This window comes from Elephas maximus, chromosome 24, assembly GCF_024166365.1.
Source record: "Elephas maximus indicus isolate mEleMax1 chromosome 24, mEleMax1 primary haplotype, whole genome shotgun sequence".
Taxonomy (NCBI): Eukaryota; Metazoa; Chordata; class Mammalia; order Proboscidea; family Elephantidae; genus Elephas; species Elephas maximus.
In genome coordinates, this window is record NC_064842.1 from 36,369,991 (window position 1) to 36,395,153 (window position 25,163).

The 25,163-nt window shown below is 37.6% G+C and overlaps 1 protein-coding gene across 2 annotated transcripts in view; it reads left to right on the forward strand.

Annotated features, from left to right (window-relative positions):
* Nucleotides 1–61: 61 nt before the first annotated feature.
* DARS2 (aspartyl-tRNA synthetase 2, mitochondrial) overlaps nucleotides 62–25,163 on the forward strand; it is a 51,201-nt gene continuing 26,099 nt past the window's right edge. Inside the window, exons 1-12 of one of the 2 annotated variants that reach the window (XM_049868229.1) lie at nucleotides 62–733; nucleotides 2,428–2,527; nucleotides 4,074–4,140; nucleotides 6,684–6,785; nucleotides 7,385–7,480; nucleotides 9,136–9,259; nucleotides 9,984–10,030; nucleotides 10,918–11,024; nucleotides 12,588–12,657; nucleotides 13,561–13,740; nucleotides 14,757–14,864; nucleotides 16,885–16,947. In XM_049868229.1, the coding sequence (XP_049724186.1) occupies nucleotides 607–733; nucleotides 2,428–2,527; nucleotides 4,074–4,140; nucleotides 6,684–6,785; nucleotides 7,385–7,480; nucleotides 9,136–9,259; nucleotides 9,984–10,030; nucleotides 10,918–11,024; nucleotides 12,588–12,657; nucleotides 13,561–13,740; nucleotides 14,757–14,864; nucleotides 16,885–16,947 (1,191 nt within the window). In that variant the 5' untranslated portion in view covers nucleotides 62–606. Of the gene's footprint in view, nucleotides 734–2,427; nucleotides 2,538–4,073; nucleotides 4,141–6,683; nucleotides 6,786–7,384; nucleotides 7,481–9,135; nucleotides 9,260–9,983; nucleotides 10,031–10,917; nucleotides 11,025–12,587; nucleotides 12,658–13,560; nucleotides 13,741–14,756; nucleotides 14,865–16,884; nucleotides 16,948–25,163 lie in introns of those variants that run through there. The other variant, XM_049868230.1, reaches the window with a different exon arrangement.

Here is a 25,163-nt window from a genome sequence, read left to right on the forward strand (position 1 = left end):
CACGGCGGCGGCACCTCCGATCTGATTGGTTGACTGCGTAATCTGGCCGCTCGCAGGGCGCGTTGAGAGGCGCCAGGTTACTAGAAGACAGGGGTGTTTGAGTTTGGAATGATTCGCTCACTTTCCTTTCACCTAACACCGGAGGTCTGCTGCCAAGTCTGGGAGATTTGAAACTCAAGGCCGAGTTCCTCCCTGTTTTCCGGTTCTGCTCGGGAGCCTTGGAGGGGGCGAGGAAGGAAGTAAGGACATGTGCCTAGTGACCGGCCCCCCTCCGCCTCTGGATTGTCGCGGGCTTCCGCTTTACGCTGCAGTGTGGAATCGTGCTCTCGTCACTTCTGGCGGCAGCGTGGTGTGTTTCTGAGACAGAGAAAGTCCTTTTCCCTGCCAACTCCCCTACCCCAAAGACCTTGAAGATTTATTTTCTAGTTTTTAGACACGTGTGCTTGAATGTTCAGCGGAGTAGGGCTGAAATACAGAGAGAGGGAGTGGCACCTGCCAGAATTTAAAGGGATTTTTTCTGCGTATTTTCAAAACTGACTTTTGACCACCATCCAGCACCAGCAGCGTGGGATTCGAGAGCGTTTCGCGCCATCCAGTGTCTCCAGCATGTACTTCCGCTGTGGGCTAACTTTGCTATACAAGAGCTTGTATACACCCATCGGAAGGACCCCTCAGCCCATCTGGGATTCTCTCTCCAGAAGTCTGGTACTGAGTCCACAGAGGAGAATTCCAGGTAAAGACAGTGAAGAGCTCCGTTCTCTGAGCAGCACTTCTACAGCCAGAGTGCTCTTATTCCGTTCCCCGCCCCAATCTTAACCCTTTCGTGCCTGGCGGTACATATAGCGACGTTGAACTTTTTCAGCCTCTGGGGTTTATTGAAAAGCTGCTGCACCACTGACAGTACGTGTCAGGGGCATTTATGACTGTTTGAAACAAGAGATGGGATTGTGCCACAAATTACTGTTTTTATAGGGTATTGTATGAGGTGTCTGAATTTTTAGTAGGAAAAGTAGAAATTTTGAAAATTTTTATTTGTTACCAATAGACTCCGGTAGAAACTCTGGGGTAGTTAGTGGTACTTCGTAAGTAACGATAAACACTTAGGGTGGGCTTGTGGGAGAGGGCAAGGAAAAAAAAAAAATCCATACTACCTACGAAAAAAATCAGACAATGATTCAGCATGCTTCCATTAATGAAAACCCACGGTATTAACAAAAAATTCAAAGCAAAAAATAATTGGGTCAGCAAAGGGTTAACAATATTCTTGGGTGTAGAAGCAGATCATTCCTGCACTCTCCTTGTTCCTTATGCCGTTTTTTCCCTTGAGTTTTTAAAAAGACTAGAAAAAGATAATCACACTGATGGGATAATCTGCTTTTACTTGAATGCTACTGACGTTGTGTGCCACCAAGTTGATTAGGACTCAGTCTCCCTGTAGGACAGAGTAGAACTGCCCCGTAGAATTTTCTAGCAGGGCCTCAAATCTGTTCATTCTGGTTCAAACCTTTGCTGAGAATTTGCATTTCCACCCAAGATACATTGAATCAAATCTATACCTTAACAAGATCTCCCGGTGATTCTGATGTATAATAAATTTTGAGAACCACTGCTGTACTAGTTGTTCTCAGAATTGGTCACTCACCAGCAGTATTAACATAGCCTGGGAACTTGTTAGAAATGCAAGTTCTCAGCAGCGGTTCAAACCTGAACAAACCATTTCAAAACCCTATTTTCTAGGCAGTAAGGGGCAGTGGCTAAGAGCTCGGCTGCTAACCAAAAGATCAGCAGTTCAAATCCACCAGCTGCTCCTTGGAAACCCTATAGGGTCACTATGAGTTGGAATCGACTCAAAGGCAAAGGGTTTGGTTTTTTTAAAACCTTTACTGGAGCTGATCTCCAGGTCTTTCTCCTGCAGAGCCGCTGGTGGGTGGTTCCTTTCGGTTAGCAGACAAGCACTTAACCATTGTGCCAGTAGGGTTCCTTGATGCTCATTAATAAGAAGCCTAAAATATTCTTTCACACTTGAGAGTACTTTTAATAGTATTTCCTAGTGGCTGTTGGACATTAGACTCATACTAAAGATAGATATACTGCAGCATGAAAATTCTGATATAATTCCTAAGATCACATTTCATTTGCACAAGAAATGTGCAATATTAAGAATTGGACTATTAGGATTTTAGGCCAAGCAAATGCCAGATGATCAAAAAAAATTAAATTTTTTAACATGAGGCAAAATTTTACATTAACAAAGTGATTCACTGGCTTTTGGCACATTTGTAGATAAATTTAATAATGGATGAATTAAATTACGTAATCTGATTTATAAATTTAAGATGTTATGATTTGAGAATCTTTATGTTTAAGCAATTCATGGTTGCATTTTTTTTTTTTTTTAATCTTGGTTTTCTTCTTTTGTTTTTTAAGAGTTCAATAGCTTTGTTGCACGGACCAACACATGTGGGGAGTTGCGTTCCTCTCACTTAGGCCAAGAAGTCACCCTTTGTGGATGGATTCAGTACCGACGGTAAATTGAGGTAGATTAAGATTGCATGGTGGTGGTGTTTCTAAGACAATTTTAAACCAGTTAAAAGCATAACAGCTGTGCAACTCCTGCAAGCTTCTGAAAATTCACTGGATTTTCAGGGGGTTTTTTTGTTTTGAAAAATTCAAATAGTGTCACTCTTGGTAGGTATCAGTAACATCTGAAGGTATACAAGTAGCCCTTTAAGCATCAGTTGATTAGAATGGTTTACTAAGGCTGAAGAGCTCCTAGGACCAGTAACTGGTTCATGGCCAACTGTTAAGCTCCAATAACATGAAAAAGACATATTTTGTTCTAATTTTAGGTAGGCAAAAAGCCTAAAAACATGAAGAACAGTCATTCCTTAAGAACAGAGACCATTTGTTTTTGTTCATCTGTATGTTCCAGAACATACCTGAACAGTACATTAATTCATATTAAAGATATATCTGCAGTACATAGGTTGTATGACCTTCTAAAAGAGAATGTCTGAAATAGGTGGATATTTGACCAATGAATTCAGGGACTGTATATCCTGAACCCAAAATCTGAAGATGTTTTATATACTCCTTCCTGGTGCTAAGGGCAATATAAGAAATGTAGGTTGGATGCTAAAATGTTGGGATTTTTGGGACCTTTTGATGGCTTATAGAGATAGGAATTAGTAGTTGGACTCTTCCAGAAAATTTTAGATTTTATGTTTTTTTAGTAAAAGATTATAACTTCTGAAACCATTGCCCTAAGGTAATCTTTGAACCTGGAACCAAAAATATCCCCTGAAGTCTTCTTGAAACTGAGCAATAGTTTAGCTTAACTAGTAAGAAAAGGTCTGCCTTGAGCATTATGTTCTTTTAAGAACTATCTATTTGGGGTCAAATTGACAACAGCAACTTGAAGGATTGGATGGGAACCTTAGGGGGCAGTGAGTTTATGTTAATGAGGGAGGAACAACTCAGAAGAGGGTGAGAATGGTTGCATAACTCAAAGAATGTAATCATTGTTACTAAATGGTACATGTAGGAACTTGAATTGGTGTATCTTTTCGTATGTATGTTCTCAACAACACAACAAAATTAAAAAAAAAAAAAAAACTCTACGTAGCATAGCTCTACTGTAACACACAAAGGAGACTGCCAAAAAAATAAGATCTTATATCACTATATTTCAAAAGTGACCAATCAGGCATTCCTAAAATATTATCTTTGGGTTTATGATGTGGAATATTCCCAAATTTAATAAAATTTTCCTGTAAAGACCTAAACCAATGAAAATTGAAAATGAAAAAAAAAAAATCTGCCTTTTTATTAATAAGCCATATACATTAGTAAGCTGTGTAGATAGCTGATAAAAGTTCAAATTGAAAATGAAAATGTGATCTGTTTTTTCACTAATAAGTTATATAAATAACAATTGTATGAATGTAGCTAGTGAAAGTATATAATTCTAAAAAAGAAACATGAGAAATTACATGGGGTTCTTTTGTTTTACCTGTTTAAACTTTGGGCTTAAAGATTTTTATCTTAAAATGTTCACTTTCTTCATTAATCAGGCAAAACATGTTCCTGGTCCTGAGAGACTTCCATGGGCTTGTTCAAGTTATCATTCCCCAGGAGGAGGTAATAGAAGGTTTCCTACTACTATCTGAAAACCTCTTTGATGCTCTGGCTAGAGTATATTGTTTGTTTGAGAAGTATGAGGTTTTTAAATTCAAAAGTTTAGTATTAATGAAAATAACCGTAAGCAGCATTAAGACAAGGGACACTCAGGAAAGGAGGGTAAGGATGGTTGCACAACTTGAAGAATGTATGAATCAGAATTACTGAATTGTGCATTTAGAAGCTGCAGAATTGGTGTTTGTTTTGCTGTGTATATTCTCAACAACAAAAATTTAAAAATGATTTTTTTTAAAAAGACAAATGACAAACTGGAAAAAAAAATATAACTTATCATAGACAATGGACTCATTTCTCTAATATTAATAAGAAAAAGTTCAGTGACCCAGTAGAAATATGAACTCAGGATATAAACATAAATTTTACAGAAAAGAAAACAGAAGGCCTGTAGACGTATGAAAATATGCCCAACTTAACTCATAAGTAGAGAAATGTGAATTAAAACTACACAGTTACTGTTTTTAATGCCTCGGATGGACAACCGTTGGGAAAGCTGGTGCTTGTGTATTCCTGAGGAGTATAAATTGGCACTAGCTTTGTGAAGGGCAATTTGGCAGTATCAGAATTATTAAATGCATATGTCCTGTGGCCTGTTAATTCCACTGCTAGTAAGTCATCTTACAGTTGTCTTACACCTAAACTTACACAGATGAAAAATGACATATATACAGCGTTATTTATTGCAGAATTATTTGTAATAGAAAAGAAAAATGGAGAAAATCTGCAGCATGTCCTTCAATAAGAGACTGTTTTAAAAATAATGTATATCCTTAATAGAGGATATTGCTCAGCCATAGAAAAAGAATGAAGAAGCACTTTATGTCCTAATGTGGAAAAACGTCCAAGGTATATTGTTAAATGAAAAAATAGGATACAGAAGAACATGTAGAAGGCATTCATCTATGTAAAATAGGAAAGAACAAGGAGTATATACTGTGCGTGTGTGTTTGTTTATGTATTCTAAAATATCCACAGAAGGATACATAAGTATCTGGTAACATTGGCTGCATGTAGGGAAGTGAACTGAGGGGCTGGAGGTAGACTTTTCCCTGTATATGTTTTTGTACCCTTTGAATTTTGACCAGTATGAAGGTATTGCTCAAAAAATAATTGCAATTAAAATTAGATAAAATAAACAGTGCCCATCATTGGAGCGTCAGAGGAAGAAGAGGAGAGTCAGGAATAGGAGGGAATGGAATTTGTGGCTAATTCCCTCCATGAATAACCGCCTCCTTTGCCATGAGACCAGAAGAACGAAATGGTGCCCAGCTGCCATTACTGAACGTTTTGATCAGAGAGTCTCTAGAAGAATCCTTCTCAAAAGGGGGAAATGTAGAATAGAACTTCAAATTCTTATGGAATCCAGACTTTCTGGAACTGTGAAGGGTGGATGAACCCCTGAAACTATTGCCTTGAGATAATCTTTAAACCTTAAACCAAAAATATCCCCCGAAGTCTTCTTAAAACCAAACAATACTTTAGCTTAACTAGTGAAAAATGTCCGCCTTGAACATCATGCTCTTTTAAAACCTATGTATATGGAATCAAATTGACAACAGAAACTCAAAAGACTAGATAGGAGCTTTAGTGAGCAATGAGACGATGTTAATGGCAGAGGAGCAGCTTAGAAAACCAGGGTGAGAATGGCCACACAACTTGAAGAATGTAATCGATATCACTGAAGTATGCATGTAGCAGTTTGGATTGGTATATGTTTTGCTGTGTATATTCTCAGCAACAACAATAATACAAATTGACAATGAAAGGTTGGATAGGGAACTCAGGGGACAGTGAGTTTAAGATAATGGTGGTCAAATAATTTGGAAAAGGGTAGTGAAAATGGTGGTACAACTTGAAGAATGTTATCAATGTCACTGAATTGTACCTGTAGAAATTGTTGAAATGGTGTGCCTTTGGCTGTGTATACTTTCATCAAAATTTGAAAAAAAGAACTCCCATCATGCTCATTTGGGAACTTGTTTTCTGTTGTGGTGATTTCAACAAATGCTTGTGTGCCTACCCAAGATATGATTTAGCTCTTAGTGTTTGAAATAAGGCAAGAACCATAAACTGTCTTTCAGGATCACCCAGAGGTGAGCATAGCTAACCCAAGAGAACTCCTTTCACTTTGGATTCCATTTTCCTCCTGGTTTTAACTGCCCCTAAAAACTTAGCCTGGAGACACTTGGCTTTAAAGTACGTGGGGCTTGTGTGCATCAGGTCATTCTTCCCCTTATTTTTCTTTACGGAAAAATTTTAGAACTCTTAACGGTTTTATTTGCTGTATGTCATGGTTCAAGATGGGGTGCAGTTTTTATGAGACTCTGTAATAATGTCATCAAGGGCAGCCCTAGTATTGATGGCAGTTTAGCCACAGCATCCCAGGCAGTGCTGATGCTGTTAGTTTTTCTGAGCCATAGATTGTAGTTACTACTGATTCCTTTAAATTTGATTTTTGGAACTGATTTACCCCTGTTATTTTGCAGTCGGCTGCTTCTGTGAAGAAGATTTTATGTGAAGCCCCTGTGGAATCTGTGGTGCAAGTGTCTGGAACTGTCATTTCCCGACCTCCAGGACAAGAGAATCCAGTTGGTAGTTTAGAAATTGTCTATACATCTTTGACTTACGTGCGTTTGGAAACCCTGGTGGTGTAGTGGTTATGAGCTATGGCTGCTAACCAAGAGGTCAGCAGTTCGAATCCACCAGGTGCTCCTTGGAAACCCTATAGAGCAGTTCTACTCTGTCCATTAGGGTTACTATGAGTCGGAATCAACTCGACGGCAATGGGTTTGGTTTTTTTTTGGGTATGTGCATTTGCTGTGTCTGTGTACACATTCAGGCAACATAGTCTGAGCATCTGTTGGACACCAGGCACAACTAGAGCTCTGTAAGTTCTACGGATGAACCTACAGATTTCAAAATCTTCACTATAAACACAGACACCTATGTGAATATGCATGTTAAGATATTTGTTGATGAGCACATCAGCCACAGATATGCATAAGAATATCAGAATCATGGACAGATATTTATGCTTTAGATGTTAATACACTATAAGCACCTTTACACTTTACATCTGCAGATAGATGCATGTGAAATACAACTGTGTATTGTGTACATGTCCTGATGAGTAATTTTTTTTTAAATATCTTCTTTTTCTCTTTGTGTCTCTCATTCTCTCTTTCAGAAAATGCCAACGGGTGAGATTGAAATCAAAGTTAAAACAGCTGAGCTTCTGAATTCCTGCAAGAAGCTGCCCTTTGAAATTAAGGACTTTGTGAAGGTGCCATCTGTTATTAATAAAATAGAGTATTTAGGAAATGTTGATGCTACCAGTAAAATATTTTCAGAATTTTTTAAGGGGAAAGTTTAACTTCTACAAAATTAACCATTTTATTAGCTGCTGCAGTTCTTAAACACCCAGACTTTTTTCAGACAGGATGAAATGTTTTTCTGTCCTTAAAAATTGGAATGTTGTATTGCTCAAGTTTTTTTTGTTGCCATTGTTTTACATTTTGAAAGGAAATTTATGTCTAGTTTGGAAATAGCCAAACAGGGTAGGGGACCTCGCACCTATTGTTTAAACCTGTAGCGATGATAGAATATGTGCTTGGAGCAACTCTTGTCTTTCCAAGCTTGTAAGTATGACTACTGTAGTTCAGGATTTTTTTTGCCAACTTTTATGGGGCTGATGGAATCAGCACTGGGTGAACACCCAGATAAGTTTTCAGTTTTGTCACAATTGTAGACTTTTATATGTCTGGTTTATAAACCGATCTATAAAGGGATTTTTATAGTCACTGTCTAGCCACTTGTCTTACAGTTAAGGGCCCAGTACTTAATCCTTTAATTAGAAAGAGCAATGTGATTACAGGGTTGACCTTGTGAAAACTAAATATACAGTTTTCCCCAGATAAGCTTTCAGAAAAAGATACAGAACTAGTCAAAGAAATAACCAGGGTTTCGAACTGGTTTGTTCCAGTTCGAACCCCTCCTGAGAATTTGCATTTCTAACAAGCTCCTAGGCAATGCTAATGCTGCTGGTGGTTAGGGACCAATACTGAGAACCAAACCCGTTGCCATCAAGTCGATTCTGACTCATAGCGACCCTGTAGGACACAGTAGAGCTGCCCCATAGGGCTTCCAAGTAGCAGCTGGTGGATTCGAACTGCTGACCTTTTGGTTAGCAACCATAGCTCTTAACTGCTGTGCCACCAGGGCTCCACTAGTAGAGCAGTGGTTCTCAAAATTTATTATACTTAAGAATTGAATCACCTGGGGCTCTTGTTACTGATTCTGATTCAGTGTATCTGGGGAGGAAATGCAAATTCTCTGCAGGGGGTTGAACCAGAATGAACTGGTTCGAAGCCCTGAAAATAACTGATTCCACGAAAAAGGACTTGTTAAAGTTTTCAACACAAACAGAGATGCAGGGATTTATAGGCTTGAAAATAAGCAAACCTCACCATGTTCCTCCTAGTTGTTCCTACTAGTGCAGCTGTGGAGATTCCACCTGCTCTCCCCTTGCATCTCTTACACGTGGAATTACTATCCCATTCAGGTGATAAGATTGTAGTGTATTTTTGTTCTGGTGTATCATTGTAAAAGATATTCGAAATCTTCAGAAATTTTTTATTCTCAAGACTCAACCATAGTCTTTAAATGGATGAAAAATGGTCAGTAAGGTAGGCAAATTTCAATCAGTGCAGGGTGATGCTAATAATGCATAGTAAAAAAAAACAAAACCTGTACTAGTAACAAGCTTAGAAGGTATAGGGTGGTGACGTTTACATAGATGGAAACAGCAAGCTGGTGGGCTACTTGACAGTGGTATAAGCAAAAGACAGCTACAGTTTTTTGAAAATTCAAACTCTATCTAAAAGTAATATCTTTCAAATATTAAAATACTTAAACAAATAAATCCTTAAATTTGTTTAGAAAACGGAGGCTCTTCGTTTGCGGTATCGCTACCTAGACTTGCGTAGTTCCCAAATGCAGTATAACCTGAGACTGAGGTCCCAGATGGTCATGAAAATGCGGGAATACCTCTGTAATCTGCATGGTAAGGGTAATGCCAGAATGTTCTTTTGCGCTTTATAGCATTTCTTCTGCTTTATGCGGCAATTTTATTGCATCCTTTCCTTACCATCTTTGGGTCAGATGTTGCCAGAGGCCTAGAATTCACCCAATGTACACCAATTTTTTTATAAGGTACTTTATGAGGAATTGTTCATTTCCAGGGTATTTTGTCCTAGAACATAATGTAGCGACTAGTACCTAGATCATAAATACGTTGTTTTAAAGGTGATAGTGCTTGTTACATTGTTGTATATAGTTATTTCCTATCACTGTTGAAGATAGGACAGCTTTTTGGTTATTTTCTCTAATTTTTCTTTATTTATCATGTCCATACATCACTTGTTGGCAGCTCAGAAATAGGTAGATTAAACTGAACACATTGATAAGTCCTATTTTTTTCTGCTGTATTTGTTTTTTCTTTTTTGCTATGCTAGCAGAACATTTAGAAAACCAGAATAGTGCAGTAGACAAGGTTTCCTTGAGTAAAATTAATTCCTGTCGTAAGTATCAACCTTATGAACAGAACAGTATTTTCTGAAAATCTTCAGCTTGCTTGGACTTTGGGAAGCCAGCACCAGTAGGCTTGATAATATTTCAACCACAATTCCTAATTAAAGGGTAGCCTCAGATTTGTTGGACTTAAGACATCATTATTTGACAGATTGCAAATTCTTATCTATTAAGTTCTGATGTTTCTCTCCTTTTAGGGTTTGTGGATATAGAAACACCGACATTGTTTAAAAAGACTCCAGGGGTATGTATTTCCTTAGTCTACTAATAATGTTCTATTAGTTATGAAACTGGTCCATTTTGCTTTTATATTTACTTGGGCCACTTTTATTTTATTTTACTGCTTCAGAATGTTTACATTAGCTAGCTTTTCTTAAGAGTTGAGGAAATTATGTAGATGAATATTTTGAGTCAGAATTCTTTTATTCTATGTGAGTTTTCTTGAGAGAGGATTATAGATGCAAATCATTAATGAAATCGGCTCCTTAAAATATTAAGAACTGACAGTTTTAAACATTGATATTCAATCTGTCTATTGAATCTGTGGATGTATAAAACTACTGTTTAATTTAGAAAAGCAGGAGTTATTTGAACAGGAAATAATGCACAAAATCCTTTTAGCAAGTAACAGCATTGGGAATTTATTTCAACAAGCATACATTTAATACCTACTGTTTGCCAGCTGGAGGAAACCCTGGTCGCTATGAGTCGGAATTGACTAGACGGCACTGAGTTTGGTTTTTTATTTGCAAGCTGGAGCCCTGGTGGTGCCGTGGTTAAGCGCTGGGCTGCTAACCAAAAGGTTCAAATCCACCAGCCACTCCTTGGAACCCTGTGGGGCAGTTCTACTCTGTTCTATAGGGTCGCTACGAGTAGGAATCAACTTGTCGGCAACAGATTTGGTTTGGGTTTTTTTTTTTTTTTTTTTTTGTATATGCAAGCCAGTGTTTAAAACCTACTTTTAGGGAATAAAAGATGAGCAAGAAATGATTCCTGTCATTGTGGGAACAACTTTGCTCTTAAGTTAATTTCACTAATGAGCTGAAATATCAACTTCTACCAGTCAGTTGTATGTTTGTTTTTAACGATTTCTCTCCTTTCTCTCCCCCTTCTCCCTCTCTCTCTTAAAAGGGTGCAAAAGAGTTTGTGGTACCATCAAGGGAACCTGGAAAGTTTTATTCTCTCCCTCAGAGTCCTCAACAGTTTAAACAGCTTCTAATGGTTGGTGGTTTAGACAGGTGAGCTTTCTTTATGCTGGTAGTTATCAGAAAGGAAAAAGGGGTGGGGGGAGAGGAGGAAAAAGGAAACACAAAATTGACTGATCTCTGGAGAGATTAGAAAATTTATGAGAACTTCAGCGAATACATGTAAAATGCCTTGGAAGTTTGTAGTCATCATTTAATACATATTTATTGAGTGGCCACCGTATGCAAACTCTATGCTAGTAGATGTGGCTGGGGTTAAAAAAAAATAGTTCTTGCTCTCAAAGAATGAATGATTCTGGTAAGGGAGACTGAAATAAAAAGCAGAACTGATAAAAAGCCAAATATAAATCCACTGAGAGTCACAAGCCAGGTATTAAGTGATTTAAGATTATATTGTTTGGAAGATATTATAGAAAAGTCTGTGAAATGAGACCTGGGATAGAGCTGCATTTCAGCAGGTGAAGGTCAGAGCTGGAAGAGCACAGCACAGGAAAGCTATGTGTTTGCGGAGGTGTATTCAGGAGCAGTGAGTGGTTCAGTTTGGCCAGAGCAGAGGAGTACATGTAAAGAAGCATCAGCTGCCTTGTATGCCACTCTAATACATGAATATCCAAAGGTGCCTATGTATATTTTTTGAAAACAATATGTGGAATAGGTAATTTCTTATAGGTCAGCAGTGTATCTAATGAGATTAAAGCATAAAAAGTAGAAAAAAAATTTTATGCCTGATAAAAACCCAAAACCAAATCTGTTACTATCGAGTCGATGCCGACTCATAGCAACCCTATAGGACAGAATAGAACTGCCGCATAGAGTTTCCAAGGAGCACCTGGTGGATTCAAACTGCCGACCTTTTGGTTAGCAGCCATAGCACTTAACCACTACACCACCAGAGTTCCCTATGTGCTATAGGTACCAATTAATTTATTTCATGACCTGCATTGCTATAAACTTTTTTTTTCTTTAATTGTGGTTTAGGTGAAAGTTTACAGCTCAAGTTAATTTCTCATTTAAAAAATTTATACATGTTGTTTTGTGACATTGGTTGCAATCCCCACAATGTGACAGCACACTCACCCTTTCTGTCCAGGGTTCCCTGTACCCATTTGACCAGTTCTGTCCCTTCCTGCCTTCTCATTTTGCCCATTTTATCTCGTGTATTTGATTGAACTAAGAAGCACGTTGCTCATGTGTATTATTTTCTGTTTTACAGTCCTGTCTAATCTTTTGTCTAAAGAGTGGGCTTCAGGAATAGTTCAGCTCTGAGTTAATAGAGATTCTGGGGACCATAATTTTGGGGGTTCTTCCAGTCTCTGTCAGACCATTAAGTCTGGTGTTTTTACATGAGTTTGAATTCTGTTCTACATTTCTCTCCTGCTCTGTCTGGGACTCTCTGTCGTTTTCCCTGTCAGGGTGGTCATTGGTGGTAGTCCGGTACTATCTGGTTCTTCTGGTCTCAGGCTGGTTTTCTTCATTCTCCTTTCCTCTGAGTGGGATGCGACCAATAGATGTATCTTAGATCATTGCTGTAAACTTTTGGGGAAAAGTGTATCTCCCTAGAATCATGACTCAATTAATGGTATTTTTCAATTGTAGATATTTTCAGGTTGCCCGATGTTATCGAGATGAAGGTTCAAGACCAGACAGACAGCCTGAGTTTACTCAGGTACTAAATTATATTAATTTGTCTGTTAATACATTCAGGTTTGTTACAGCCAAGTATTTTCAAGACAAGGGAAGTAATTGTATGTACTTCTTTTCTTGTTACATTTTATACATAAGATATTTAATCAAAGTTACCTGCAGTTGAGATACTAATTATTTAATTTTTGATCCATTTTCCTGTGTCCTTTTTATAAAGAGTGTATATCAGCCAAGGAATGTCACAGATTCCTACAGTGTTTTAATGCTCATAACAGGATAAAGTCCTTAAAACAAATTTCTTGTACATTAAAACTGATAATTCTGTATATTGCTATTAAATCTGTTTATCTAATTTGTGGACTTGTCAATCAAAACTACAGGCCTTATGATTTAGTTTCTGTATGATAGAGTGTTAATCAGTGTGGTGAAGTGTAAAAATTACACACTTTAGAGTAGATAGATTTGAGATCAAATCTGGCTTCACTGCTTACTAACTATAACACAGGCAAGTTACTTAGCCTCTCTGAGCCTCAGGCCATGAGATAGTTGTGGGACCTAAACATGATGATGTATGAAAAATATTCCCACAATGCCTGGCATAAAACAGATGTACAGTAACATTTATCCTCCCCCGCCTTGTATTAAGTATTATATGTAGAATCCTAGGGAACCCTGGTGGTGTAGTGGATAAGTGCTACGGCTGCTAACCAAAGGGTCAGCAGTTCAAATCCGCCAGGCACTCCTTGGAAACTCTATGGGGCAGTTCTACTCTGTCCTATGGGGTCACTATGAGTTGGAATCGACTCAGTGGAACTGGGTTTGGTTTGGTTTGGTAGAATCCTATGGTGACTCAAAAACAGAAGTAGCTGTAAATATTAATATTGTGGCTATTCAAGTTCATTTCGATATGTTATCTTGTTTTCAGATTGACATAGAGATGTCTTTTGTGGACCAAACTGGGATCCAGAGTCTAATTGAGGGTCTGCTCCAGTATTCCTGGCCCAAGGACAAAGATCCTGTAGTTGTTCCATTCCCTTCTATGACTTTTGCTGAGGCGTTATCCACTTACGGGACTGATAAACCTGATACTCGCTTTGGGATGAAGGTGATTCTCTTCACTATTCCAGGACTGTGCAACCAAGTAGCCCTTCGGTCTCTGAAACCACTTTGAAGTTTACAACCAGCTTCACACTGTTGTGTATTTTTTGTTGCTACTGAACTACAGTGAGAGAATAACTGTGTGTTCACATTACAAGACTTTTTTGTTTACCATCTGTTGTGTTCTAAGACATTTCCAAGAGCAAAGTTCTTGCTAAAAGTTTTTATTACTAACAAGTTATTGATTATGTGGACATGGATGGTAACTTAAAAGGAAAAAAAAAACAATTTTTTCAAACTAAATTGGTGCTTGAAAGGCAAGTGATTAGAAATTGTTTACCCTTTTTCTGTGGTCTATAAATAACTCATACATAGGAAAATATTTATCCAAATGACTATAATCTATAAGCATTTAACTAAAGGTAAGCGAAGACTTTTTATGTAGCACTTTCCATTACCAGCCCTCTCAGTATTTCCTTCTAGAGAGTAGCATCCCTTAGTCTCAGTAATGCTGGTGACGTTTCCAAATCTCCGTTGTCAATGCAAATTCCTTAGAAGTCGAACCCTGCCTGGTGTTATCAATAAACAGTGCTCAATTCTTAGAGTGAAAAAATATATAATACATCAAAAGTCTAGATACTAGAATTTCATAACTGCCTACTTACAGCTAGCAACTTAACCACTTTTTGTTTCTTTTATAATGTGGAAGAGAGAATAGTAATAGTACAGTGGTTCTTAAGTCAAACTGTTAAATCCTGGCTCTGGCACTTACTAGCTATGGTGTCTTGGGCAAGGTACTTTCTTTTTGCCTCAGTTTCCTCATCTATGAAATGAGGATAGTAAGAATGTGTACCTCATACTCTTACACAGATGAGATGAATTAACATATATAAAGCACTGTTCACAGTGCCCAACCCATGATAAACATGCATGTTTGTAAATAATAATGACTGTAAAGTGTTTTGGAGTGAAAATTCAACGTTACTTCACATTTAGTTGATCTTTTTGTTACCTGTTTTCCAGATTGTAGATATTAGTGATGTGTTCAGAAACACAAAGATTGGATTTCTTCAAGATGTACTTAATAAGCCCCAAGGAACCATCAAAGCCATATGTATCCCTGAAGGAGCAGTAAGTAAAGCACAAGTCTCTTTTTTCTAGAATTTGTATTCAGGAAGTAGATATGTTCAGCACTAGCACAGTTAAGCTAGAGAAGGAACAGTTCTTTTAAAATACGCATTTTATGTAAAGTCAAACCGTTTCCCTGAAACTATAGAATCGGTAGAGAATAATAAAATCTTGAGTTTACACTCAAAACCTGGAACTTTTCTCCCTTTTAAACAGTTTTATAAAGTAATGCTGTAAATGTACTTCATTTGGGCTAATTCCACCAATGGTGAGCATAAAATAGCATTTAACATTCTACCTCCTGCCTTAGTTTGTCCAAAGGCTCTCAGCCCCGTATCAGCTCCAGCATAGCCCTTGCATGTTGGTTCTTGATCTTCTGACATGTTTATTTTCTGTAGTTAGTATATCTGATTTGAAAGGAATTTAATAAGAGAAATTCCAGAAGCATTCTAAATAAGATTACTGTTTCAAAAGACTATGCTCATTTGGACATATATCAGTATATTCAGAGTAGGGAAGAGAAATGGTCTCATTACTTTCAATTCACTTCATATGTTCAATAGAAAGTAATTTGGTATCCATCATCTAGTTCAGAAGTAGCAATTGTTTCAGATAAACATATATTGCTTACTGTTACTATTTACCTGATTCTGAGTATGGTTAGTCTTCCCCAAGTAGATTATAAGGCTTCAGGTGGACCATGTTTTTACTTTGTACTCCCATACCTAGTTAATTGCCCTATGAATATTAGTTAATGATGCTAACTATAGTACCTCGCTGAGTTATATTGAGATAATTTAGAAAAAGTAAGAGTAAAAGAATTCTTAAAAACCTGAAATATGTTGCAGCCACTGCAACCACTGGCGGTTCCTCAAGAAGTATGACCTAGCAATTCTGTTCCTTGGTATATTCCCGAAAGACTTGAAAGCAGTGATGCAAACAGATACTTGTACAGCAGGGTTTGTTCCAGCAAAATTCATTATAGCCAAAAGGTGGAAACAACCCAAGAATCCATCAATAGATGGGTGGATAAGCAAAATGTAGTATATTCTTACAATGATGTATTACTCAGCCTAAAGAGAAAGGAAGTCCTAATACATGTTATGACTTGGATGAACCTTGAAGACATTATGCTGAGTAAAATAAGTCAGTCATAAAAGGACAAGTATTGTATGATCCCACCTATGTGAAATATCTGGAATAGGCAAATACATAGAGACCAAAGTTTTATTAGTCATCACCAGGGGCTGGTGGGAGGGGTCAAGAGGGAGTTACCATTTAAGAGTGATGAAAAATGTGGCTATGGAAAGTGGTGGTGGTTGCATAACATAGTGAACGTAATGTCACTGGTCACTGAATTATACACATAAAAAAGCTGAAATGGCAAATATTTTGTTACGTATATCGTTATATATGTATAGACACATATACACACACGTATATATGTATACACCACAATTTTTTAAAAAGTTGAGAAAACACAAAGACACACAACCTGAAATAATCAAATCCTGAATCTTATTATTGACCTGAAAGTTGTTTTTTCCTTCATAATTAGTTGTAAAGATTCATTTTAAAAATTTATCCTGTGTATAGCATTTTTTTTGCAAGGTCTTTTGTGGAATACATTTACAGCTATTTCCAGTTAGAACTACATAATAAGAAAAAATAAGCCTCGTAACAAGCTTTGAAAATTTGTTTTTTGGCAACAGAAACTAAATTCTTATTGAAACCCATTATTATGATGGAAGGAGCCTGGGTGGCACAGTGGTTAAGCATTCAATTGCTAACCAAAAGGCCAGCAGTTCAAATCCAACAGCTGGTCCTTGGAAACCCTGTGGGCCAGTTCTACTCGTCCTGTGGGGTCGGTATGAGTCGGAATTCACTTGACGGCAACTGGTTTGGTTTTTTGTTTTTTATATGATGGAAAGGCACAGAACCTGTGTCCCATTTGATATCATAAACATGTATTTATGAAGCCAAAGTGTCCTACTGAAGAATTTACTTTGTTTTCTTTCTCCAGAAGTACTTACAAAGGAAAGACATTGAGACCATTAGAAAATTTGCAACTGAACAATTTAATCAGGTAAACTTAGTCAACAGTTTTTTTTGGGTTTTTTGTTTTGTTTTGTTTTTCTCTTTTGAAGATTTCATATTTTGAACTAATAATTGCTTGAGCTCTTAAGCTCAAAGATCTTGTTATTTATCATTTGACGTTTGTTCCTTTGATTTTTAAAAGTAATCATATCCCCCTAAAACTGCAGTATAAATAGTTGAATTCACCATTATTCAGAATGTGAAAGCCCAACCATAGCTTTTAATAAACAAAGGTATTTTAATTTGGTTAGGAATATAAGCAGAGACCCATGTACCCAAGTTTAAAAGGAAGTATAATGATTGATGTGAAAGAAAGCTTCAATTCATTGTTCTTCCTATACTGTCTTTTTGAACTCTGAATATACTTTTAACGCACACATTTTGTTTTCTTGGTGGATGGTAGATCTCAAAAGGAGGAGAAAGAGTGGTAAATGGGCATTTTCATACATTTTTCCTGGAAGTATAAATTGCCTCGGTTATTTTGGAATCCATAGCTTTATATATATTCATCCTACTGGAGTCAGTAATGCTCTGCAATATATTCTAAATAAAGGATTCTAAATGTGGGAAAACATACTCTTCACAGTGTCATAACAGGAGTAAAGTAAAACTAAATGGAAATTATTAAATAAATTATGGTATAATCACAGGAATTAATATTAAGTTCTTTTTTAAAACTTTGTTTCCTTTGTAGTATAGGAAAAATGTTTATTGTAATGATTAGTAAGAAAAGGAGAAAACAGAATTACATACATACCCTGATCATAACCATGTAAAAACATACTTGTGATTGAAACAAACTAACCACCCATACCACTACCATATCCCAAGTCTCATAGCTAAAGTTCAAAGAAAAATAAAGGGATTTTTCAGTGAGAAAAAGATAAAAATATTAGAATAGTAGTTTCCAAAATGGTTTGAGACAAAATGAAAAAAGTCAAGGAAATAAAAGTTTTCCATAAAGTTAAATGAATTTCTTTTAAAGAACTGTCCTTTATTTCACTCTTTCTTTTTCTGTAAAGCTGTTCGTTCTTTTATTAAACGAAAGTAATAGTAGATGATATTTTGAATTTGCTTTATGCCCTTCCTTGATAAAATATGAAATTGGCAACCCTATGTCTCCCAGGACTTTTTCTTCTTTACTGTTGTTGTTGTTGTTAGGCGCCGTCGAGTCAGTTCTGACTCATAGTGACCCTATGTACAATACAATGAAACACTGCCCAGTCCTGCGCCATCCTTACAATCGTTCTGCTTGACCTCATTGTTGCAGCCACTGTGTCAATCCACCTCGCTGAGGGTCTTCCTCTTTTCCGCTGACCCTGTACTCTGCCAAGCATGATGTCCTTCTCCAGGGACTGATTGCTCCTGACAACATGTCCAAAGTATGTAAGACGCAGTCTCGCCATGCTTGCCTCTAAGGAGCATTCTAGCCTCACTTCTTCCAAGACGGATTTGTTCGTTCTTTTGGCAGTCCATGGTATATTCAGTATTCTTCGCCAACACCACAATTCAAAGGCGTCAACTCTTCTTCGGTCTTGCTTATTCATTGTCCAGTTTTCACATGCATATGATGCTATTGAAAATACCATGGCTTGGGTCAGGCGCACCTTAGTCTTCAGGGTGACATCTCTGCTCTTCAACACTTTGAAGAGGTCCTTTGCAGCAGATTTGCCCAATGCAAAATGTCTTTTGATTTCTTGACTGCTGCTTCCATGAGTGTTGATTGTGGATCCAAGTAAAATGAAATCCATGACAACTTCAATCTTTTCTCTGTTTATCATGATGTTGCTCATTGGTCCAGTTGTGAGGATTTTTGTTTTCTTTATGTTCAGGGGTAATCCATGCTGAAGGCTGTGGTCTTTCATCTTAAGTAAGTGCTTCAAGTCCTCTTCACTTTCAGCAAGCAAGGTTGTGTCATCTATATAGTGCAGGTTGTTAATGAGTCTTCCTCCAATCCTGATGCCCCATTCTTCTTCATATAGTCCAGCTTCTCGGATTATTTGTGCAGCATACAGATTAAATACGTATGGTGAAAGAATACAACCCTGAATCACACCTTTCCTGACTTTAAACCAGTCAGTATCCCCTTGTTCTGTCCGAACAACTGCCTCTATGTAAAGGTTCCTCATGAGTACAATTAAGTATTCTGGAATTCCCATTCTCCACAGTGTTATCCATAGTTTGTTATGATCCACACAGTCGAATGCCTTTTCATAGTCAATAAAACACAGATAAACATCCTTCTGGTATTCTATGCTTTCAGCCAGGATCCGTCTGACATCAGCAGTGATATCCCTGGTTCCACATCCTCTTCTGAAACCAGCCTGAATTTCTGGCACTTCCCTGTCGACATACTGCTGCAGCCGTTTTTGAATGATCTTCAGCAAAATTTTGCTTGCATGTGATGTTAATGATATTGTTCTATAATTTCCACATTCGGTTGGATCACCTTTCTTGGGAATAGGCATAGATATGGATCTCTTCCAGTCAGTTGGCCAGGAAGCTGTCTTCCATATTTCTTGGCATAGACGAGTGAGCACCTCCAGCACTGCATCTGTTTGTTGAAACATCTCAATTGATATTCCATCAATTCCTGGAGCCTTGTTTTTCGCCAGTGCCTTCAGAGCAGCTTGGACTTCTTCCTTCAGTACCATCGGTTCCTGATCATATGCCACCTCTTGAAATGGTTGAATATCGACTAATTCTTTTTGGTATAATGACTCTGTGTATTCCTTCCATCTTCTTTTGATGCTTCCTGTGCCATTTAATATTTTCCCCATGGAATCCTTCGCTATTGCAACTCAAAAAAAAAAGGCTTGAATATTTTCTTCAGTTCCTTCAGCTTGAGAAATGCCGAGCGTGTTCTTCCCTTTTGGTTTTCCATCTCCAGCTCTTTGCACATGTGATTGTAATACTTTGTCTTCTCGAGAGGCCCTTTGAAATCTGTTTAGTTCTTTTACTTCATCAACTCTTCTTTTGCTTTAGCTGCTCGACGCTCGAGCAAGTTTCAGAGTCTCCTCTGAAATCCATCTTGGTCTTTTCTTTCTTTCCTGTCTTTTCAGCGACCTCTTGCTTTCTTCACGGATGATGTCCTTGATGTCATTCCACAGCTCATCTGGTCTGCAGTCACTAGTGTTCAATGTGTCAAATCTGTTCTTCAGATGGCCTCTAAATTCAGGTGGGATATGCTCAAGGTAATATTTTGGCTCTCGTGGACTTGCTCTGATTTTCTTCAGTTTCAGCTTGAACTTGCCTATGAGCAATTGATGGTCTGTTCCACAGTTGGCCCCGGCCTTGTTCTGACTGATGATATTGAGCTTTTCCATCATCTCTTTCCACAGATGTAGTCCATTTGATTTCTGTGTGTTCCATCTGGCGAGGTCCACGTGTATAGTTGGCAGTTTATGTTGGTGAAAGAAGGTATTTGCAATGAAGTCGTCACTGGTCTTGCAAAATTCTATCATTCGATCTCTGGCATTGTTTCTATCACCAAGGCCGTATTTTCCAACTACTGATCCTTCTTCTTTGTTTCCAACTTTCGCATTCCAATCACCAGTAATTATCAATGCATCTTGATTGCATGTTCGATCAATTTCAGACTACAGCAGCTGATAAAAATCTTCTATTTCTTCATCTTTGGCCGTAGTGGTTGGCGCATAAATTTGAATAATAGTCATATTAACTGGTCTTCCTTGTAGGCGTATGGATATTATCCTCTCACTGACAACGTTGTACTTCAGGATAGATCTTGAAACGTTCTTTTTGACGATGAATGCAACACCATTCCTCTTTGTCATTCCCAGCATAGTAGACTATATGATTGTCCAATTCAAAATGGCCAATACCAGTCCATTTTAGCTCATTAATGCCTAGGATATCGATGTTTATGCGTTCCATTTCATTTTTGACTATTTCCAGTTTTCCTAGATTTGTACTTCGTACATTCCAGGTTCCGATTATTAATGGATTTTTGCAGCTGTTTCTTCTCATTTTGAGTCGTGCCACATCAGCAAATGAAGGTCCCAAAAGCTTTACTCCATCCACGGCATTAAGGTTGACTCTACTTTGAGGAGGCAGCTCTTCCCCAGTCATCTTTTGAGTGCCTTCCAACCTGGGGGGCTCATCTTCCAGCACTATATCAGACGATGTTCTGCTGCTATTTATAAGGTTTTCACTGGCTAATGCTTTTCAGAAGTAGACTGCCAGGTCCTTCTTCCTGGTCTGTCATAGTCTGGAAACTCAGCTGAAACCTGTCCTCCATGGGTGACCCTGCTGGTATCTGAATACTGGTGGCATAGCTTCCAGCATCACAGCAACACACAAGCCCCCACAGTACGACAAACTGCACATTTTCTTTACTAGTCTATGAAATCTGCATCGAGGAACCACAGAATCAGAAAATAAGTCTGAATGTTAACTTTGACAGTCTTTAGGTGATGGGATATGATTACATTTTCTTCTTTTATTTTTATTCTTCTCTTTCTACTCTCACCTCTTTTTTTTTTTTTTTTTTAACTTTTCTAATATTCTGAGTTCTTATTTGAGAAATGGAGTCACTGGGTGGTACAAATGCACTTGGCTTCTAACCAGAAGGTTGGAGGTTCAAGTCCACCTACACATGCCTTGGAAGAATGGCCTGGCGATCTGTTTCCCAAAAATGAGTCATTTAAAATCCTATGGAGAATCCCTTGGTGCAAATAGTTAAGCGCTTAACTACTAATCACAAGGTTGGTGGTTCGAACCCACCCAGAGGTGCAAAAGGTCACAGCTAAGGAAAAAAAAAAAAAAAAAAACCCAGATTCCTGAGTCCCACCCTTGACATACTGAATAAAACCCAATGGAGCACAGTTCTACTCTGACACATATGGGGTCTCCATGAGTCAGAATTGACTCAACAGCAACAGGTCACTGTTCACTCTTTTTCTAAATTTGTTAATATATTTTAATTTGATTTGGCACTTCAGATTGTTTTTTATATGTATTTTTAGCAACATTATGCTTCACATGGTTTAAAAAAATCAAATAGTACAGAAGGAATGATGGAAAGCAATAAACATTTGCTTCAGCCCATCCATCTTCAGTCCCTCTCCTCAGTTTTTAGAAATCTATGTACAAGAAAAGGCAGGCAAGATGGCAAAGTGAGTGGTCACTCCCATTTGTCCCCCAGCAACTAACCCACTGAACAGCAAATAAAAATAACTGAGATCTCAGAACTCCAAATGGGAGCTTAGGTGTTGGAAAGTCAAGGTGAGTCCAGAAATGGGAGAAGAGGAGCAAGGACAGCACAGAAGCTGGGAGAACCTACCTGCTAGCATCTGGAGCATTTGCTCGCTGCAGCCATTTTGGGACAGGGTTAGGCAACACCCCAACAAAGAGCACAGAACAGGAGCTAAACTGTGGAAGCTGTAGCGCAGTTTTTATGGCTGCACAGATTGGCCGTGAGAGTTTGTGGGCCGCACACTTGCTGGCGGGGGGGGTGGGGGGCGTGTGAAGGGAAACTGTGGTGCTGCAGTGAGACAGTGCTGTTGAATCTCACCAAGATTCGTAAGGGAAGCATATAGAGTGCTCCACATCTTTGCCCCATGGGAAAGCCAAACGCCACCATTTACATCAGTGTCTGCAGCCAACTAAAATCCCCCACACATGTATACTGAACTCCAGAAGCCAAGCACCCAGAGCTCCTGAATCAGTACTGAAAAAAACCTGAGGATAAGAGTGCCCTTTAGCCGTTCTTAGGAGAACATAGTAGAGCTAAATGAACCAACTATAACCAGAAAAAATTTTGACAGAATCAGAAAACAGATTTTAAACTATTAAAAAAAGAGAGAGACTGTCCCAAGATCAACAAAAAATAATAAAACACACAAAATCACTAGAGAAGAGGACTAATCAAAAGCAAAACATGAAGAAGAGGAAGTTTCTTCCATGGAGGCCAGGTTAATGCAAAAAATAGAAAATTTTCAGACAGTGATGCTACATATGTGTAAAGAAAGCAAAAAGCACACAGAAATAAAACTAACGGAGATCAGGAGACAAACGGATGAACAAAATAAAAGACTTAACAAGGAAATTGAAAACATCGGAAAAGGCCAAAGAGAACTGCTGAAACTGAAAAATAAAGCAGCTGAATTAGAAAAAACAAAAGAAACACTGAACAATAGAGCCAACAGAAGACAGATATGTGAACTAGAAAAGAGAACAACTGAATTATCAAATCTCAAGAAAAAAGAACAAAAGCAAACAAAGTCAAATGGAAATACGGAATTCAGTTAAGAAATCTAACATTAGAATTATTGGTATTCCAGAGCACCATGACAAAATAAAGACATAGAATTTTCCAAGAGATAATCAGAATTTCCCAGACCTGAACAGAGAACCAATCTGCAAATATAGGAAGCTACACAAACCCCAATTAGACGAAATAAAAAAAGATCAACTCCATGCCACAGCCTGATAAAATTTCCTGAAAACAAAGATGAGGAAAGAATTCTGAAAGCAGCAGTAGAAAAACACGATATAACATACTAAGGGTCCATCATAAAAATCAGTGCAGTTTTCTCCCCAGAAAGTCTAGAGGCCAGAAGACAATGGAGCAACATATATAAAATATTAGAAAAACAATTGCCAACCAGGAATTCTTTACCCAACAAAGTTGTCATTCAGAAACAAGGGGGACATCAAGACATTCACAAATAAACAGAAGCTCTGGGAATTTGCTACTACCAGACCAGCTCTGCAAATGTTATTCAAGGGCGTTCTCCAAATGGAAAGGCAAGAGCATTAAACAAATAGTTTATACATGCAGAAAAAATAAATAAGAGCGAGATCTCAAAAAAAAACGCAACAGCACTAGCAATTGTAAAGACCAAGAACATGATACTTTCAGTGAATAAACTCAATGATACAATCCTGCAAACAATGCAACATCAAGTTTGTAAGAAATAAGTACAAAGGAAACCTATCAGTTACAGGATGTATAATGATGTTAATGGAGTCTCACCAACAGAAATGGGGAAGACAGGAGTATATCAGGAATAAATTTAATATGTTAAGGTTGTATATTATCTGTTCACATGTTAAACATATGTAATGTAACGTGTGATAACCACTAAGAAATCACCAAGAAAAAATACACAGAAGAAAAGAAGGAAAGCAAAAAGTTTAATCACAAGAAAGCAGCCAAGTACAAACAAAAACAGACAACTGAGAAAAAATAGCAAAGATATAAAAAACAGCATAATGAATGAGGGAGACACTTTATTATCAGTAATAACCTTAAATGTAAATGGTCTAAACTTCCCATGCAAAAGGCAGAAAGTGGCAGAATGGATAAAGAAAACATGGTCCATCCTTTTGTTGTCTGCAAGAAACACACTGTAGACATAAGGACACAAAAAGACTGGAAAAAAAAGATAGGAAAAAATATTTCATGCAACCAGCAAACAAAAAAGAGCAGGGTTGGCAATACTGATATCAGATAAAATAGACTTTAAATCAAAATCTATTATAAGAAATAAAGAAGAACATTGCATGATAATAAAAGGGTCAATCCGGCAAGAAGACTTAATAATTATAAATATATATGCACCTAACAGCAATGCTCCAAAATACATGAAACAAATACTAATATGAAAGGAGAAATAGAAAACTCCGCAGTAACAGTAGGGGACTTCAGCACAACACTTTCAGTTCTAGACAGAGCATCTAAAAAGATCATTAAGGACATTGAGAACTTAATAAAACCATAAACCAATTTGACCTAACAGACACATGTAGAACACTCATCAACAGAACAATACACATTTTCCAGAATAGACATATTCTGGACACAAAACAAGTCTTCACAAATTTAAAAATATTGAAATCATATAGAACATCTCCTGGGACCATGACAGTATGAAACTAGAAATCAGCAACAGGAAAAATAAGGGGGAAAAAATGAATACCTGGAAACTAAATAATACACCACTAAAAAAGTATTGAGTCATAGAAGAAATCAAAAGTGAAATTTAATTCTTCGAATCAAACTAAAATGAAAACATCAAAACCTTAGGGACACAGCAAAAGCAGTACTCAGAGGGAAATTCATAGCAATAAATGCCTACATTAAAAAAAAGGAAGTTCTAAAATCAATAACCTAAACCAACAACTTGAACAAATAGAAAAGGAAGAGCAAAAGAAGCCAAGAGCTACCAGTAAAAAGGA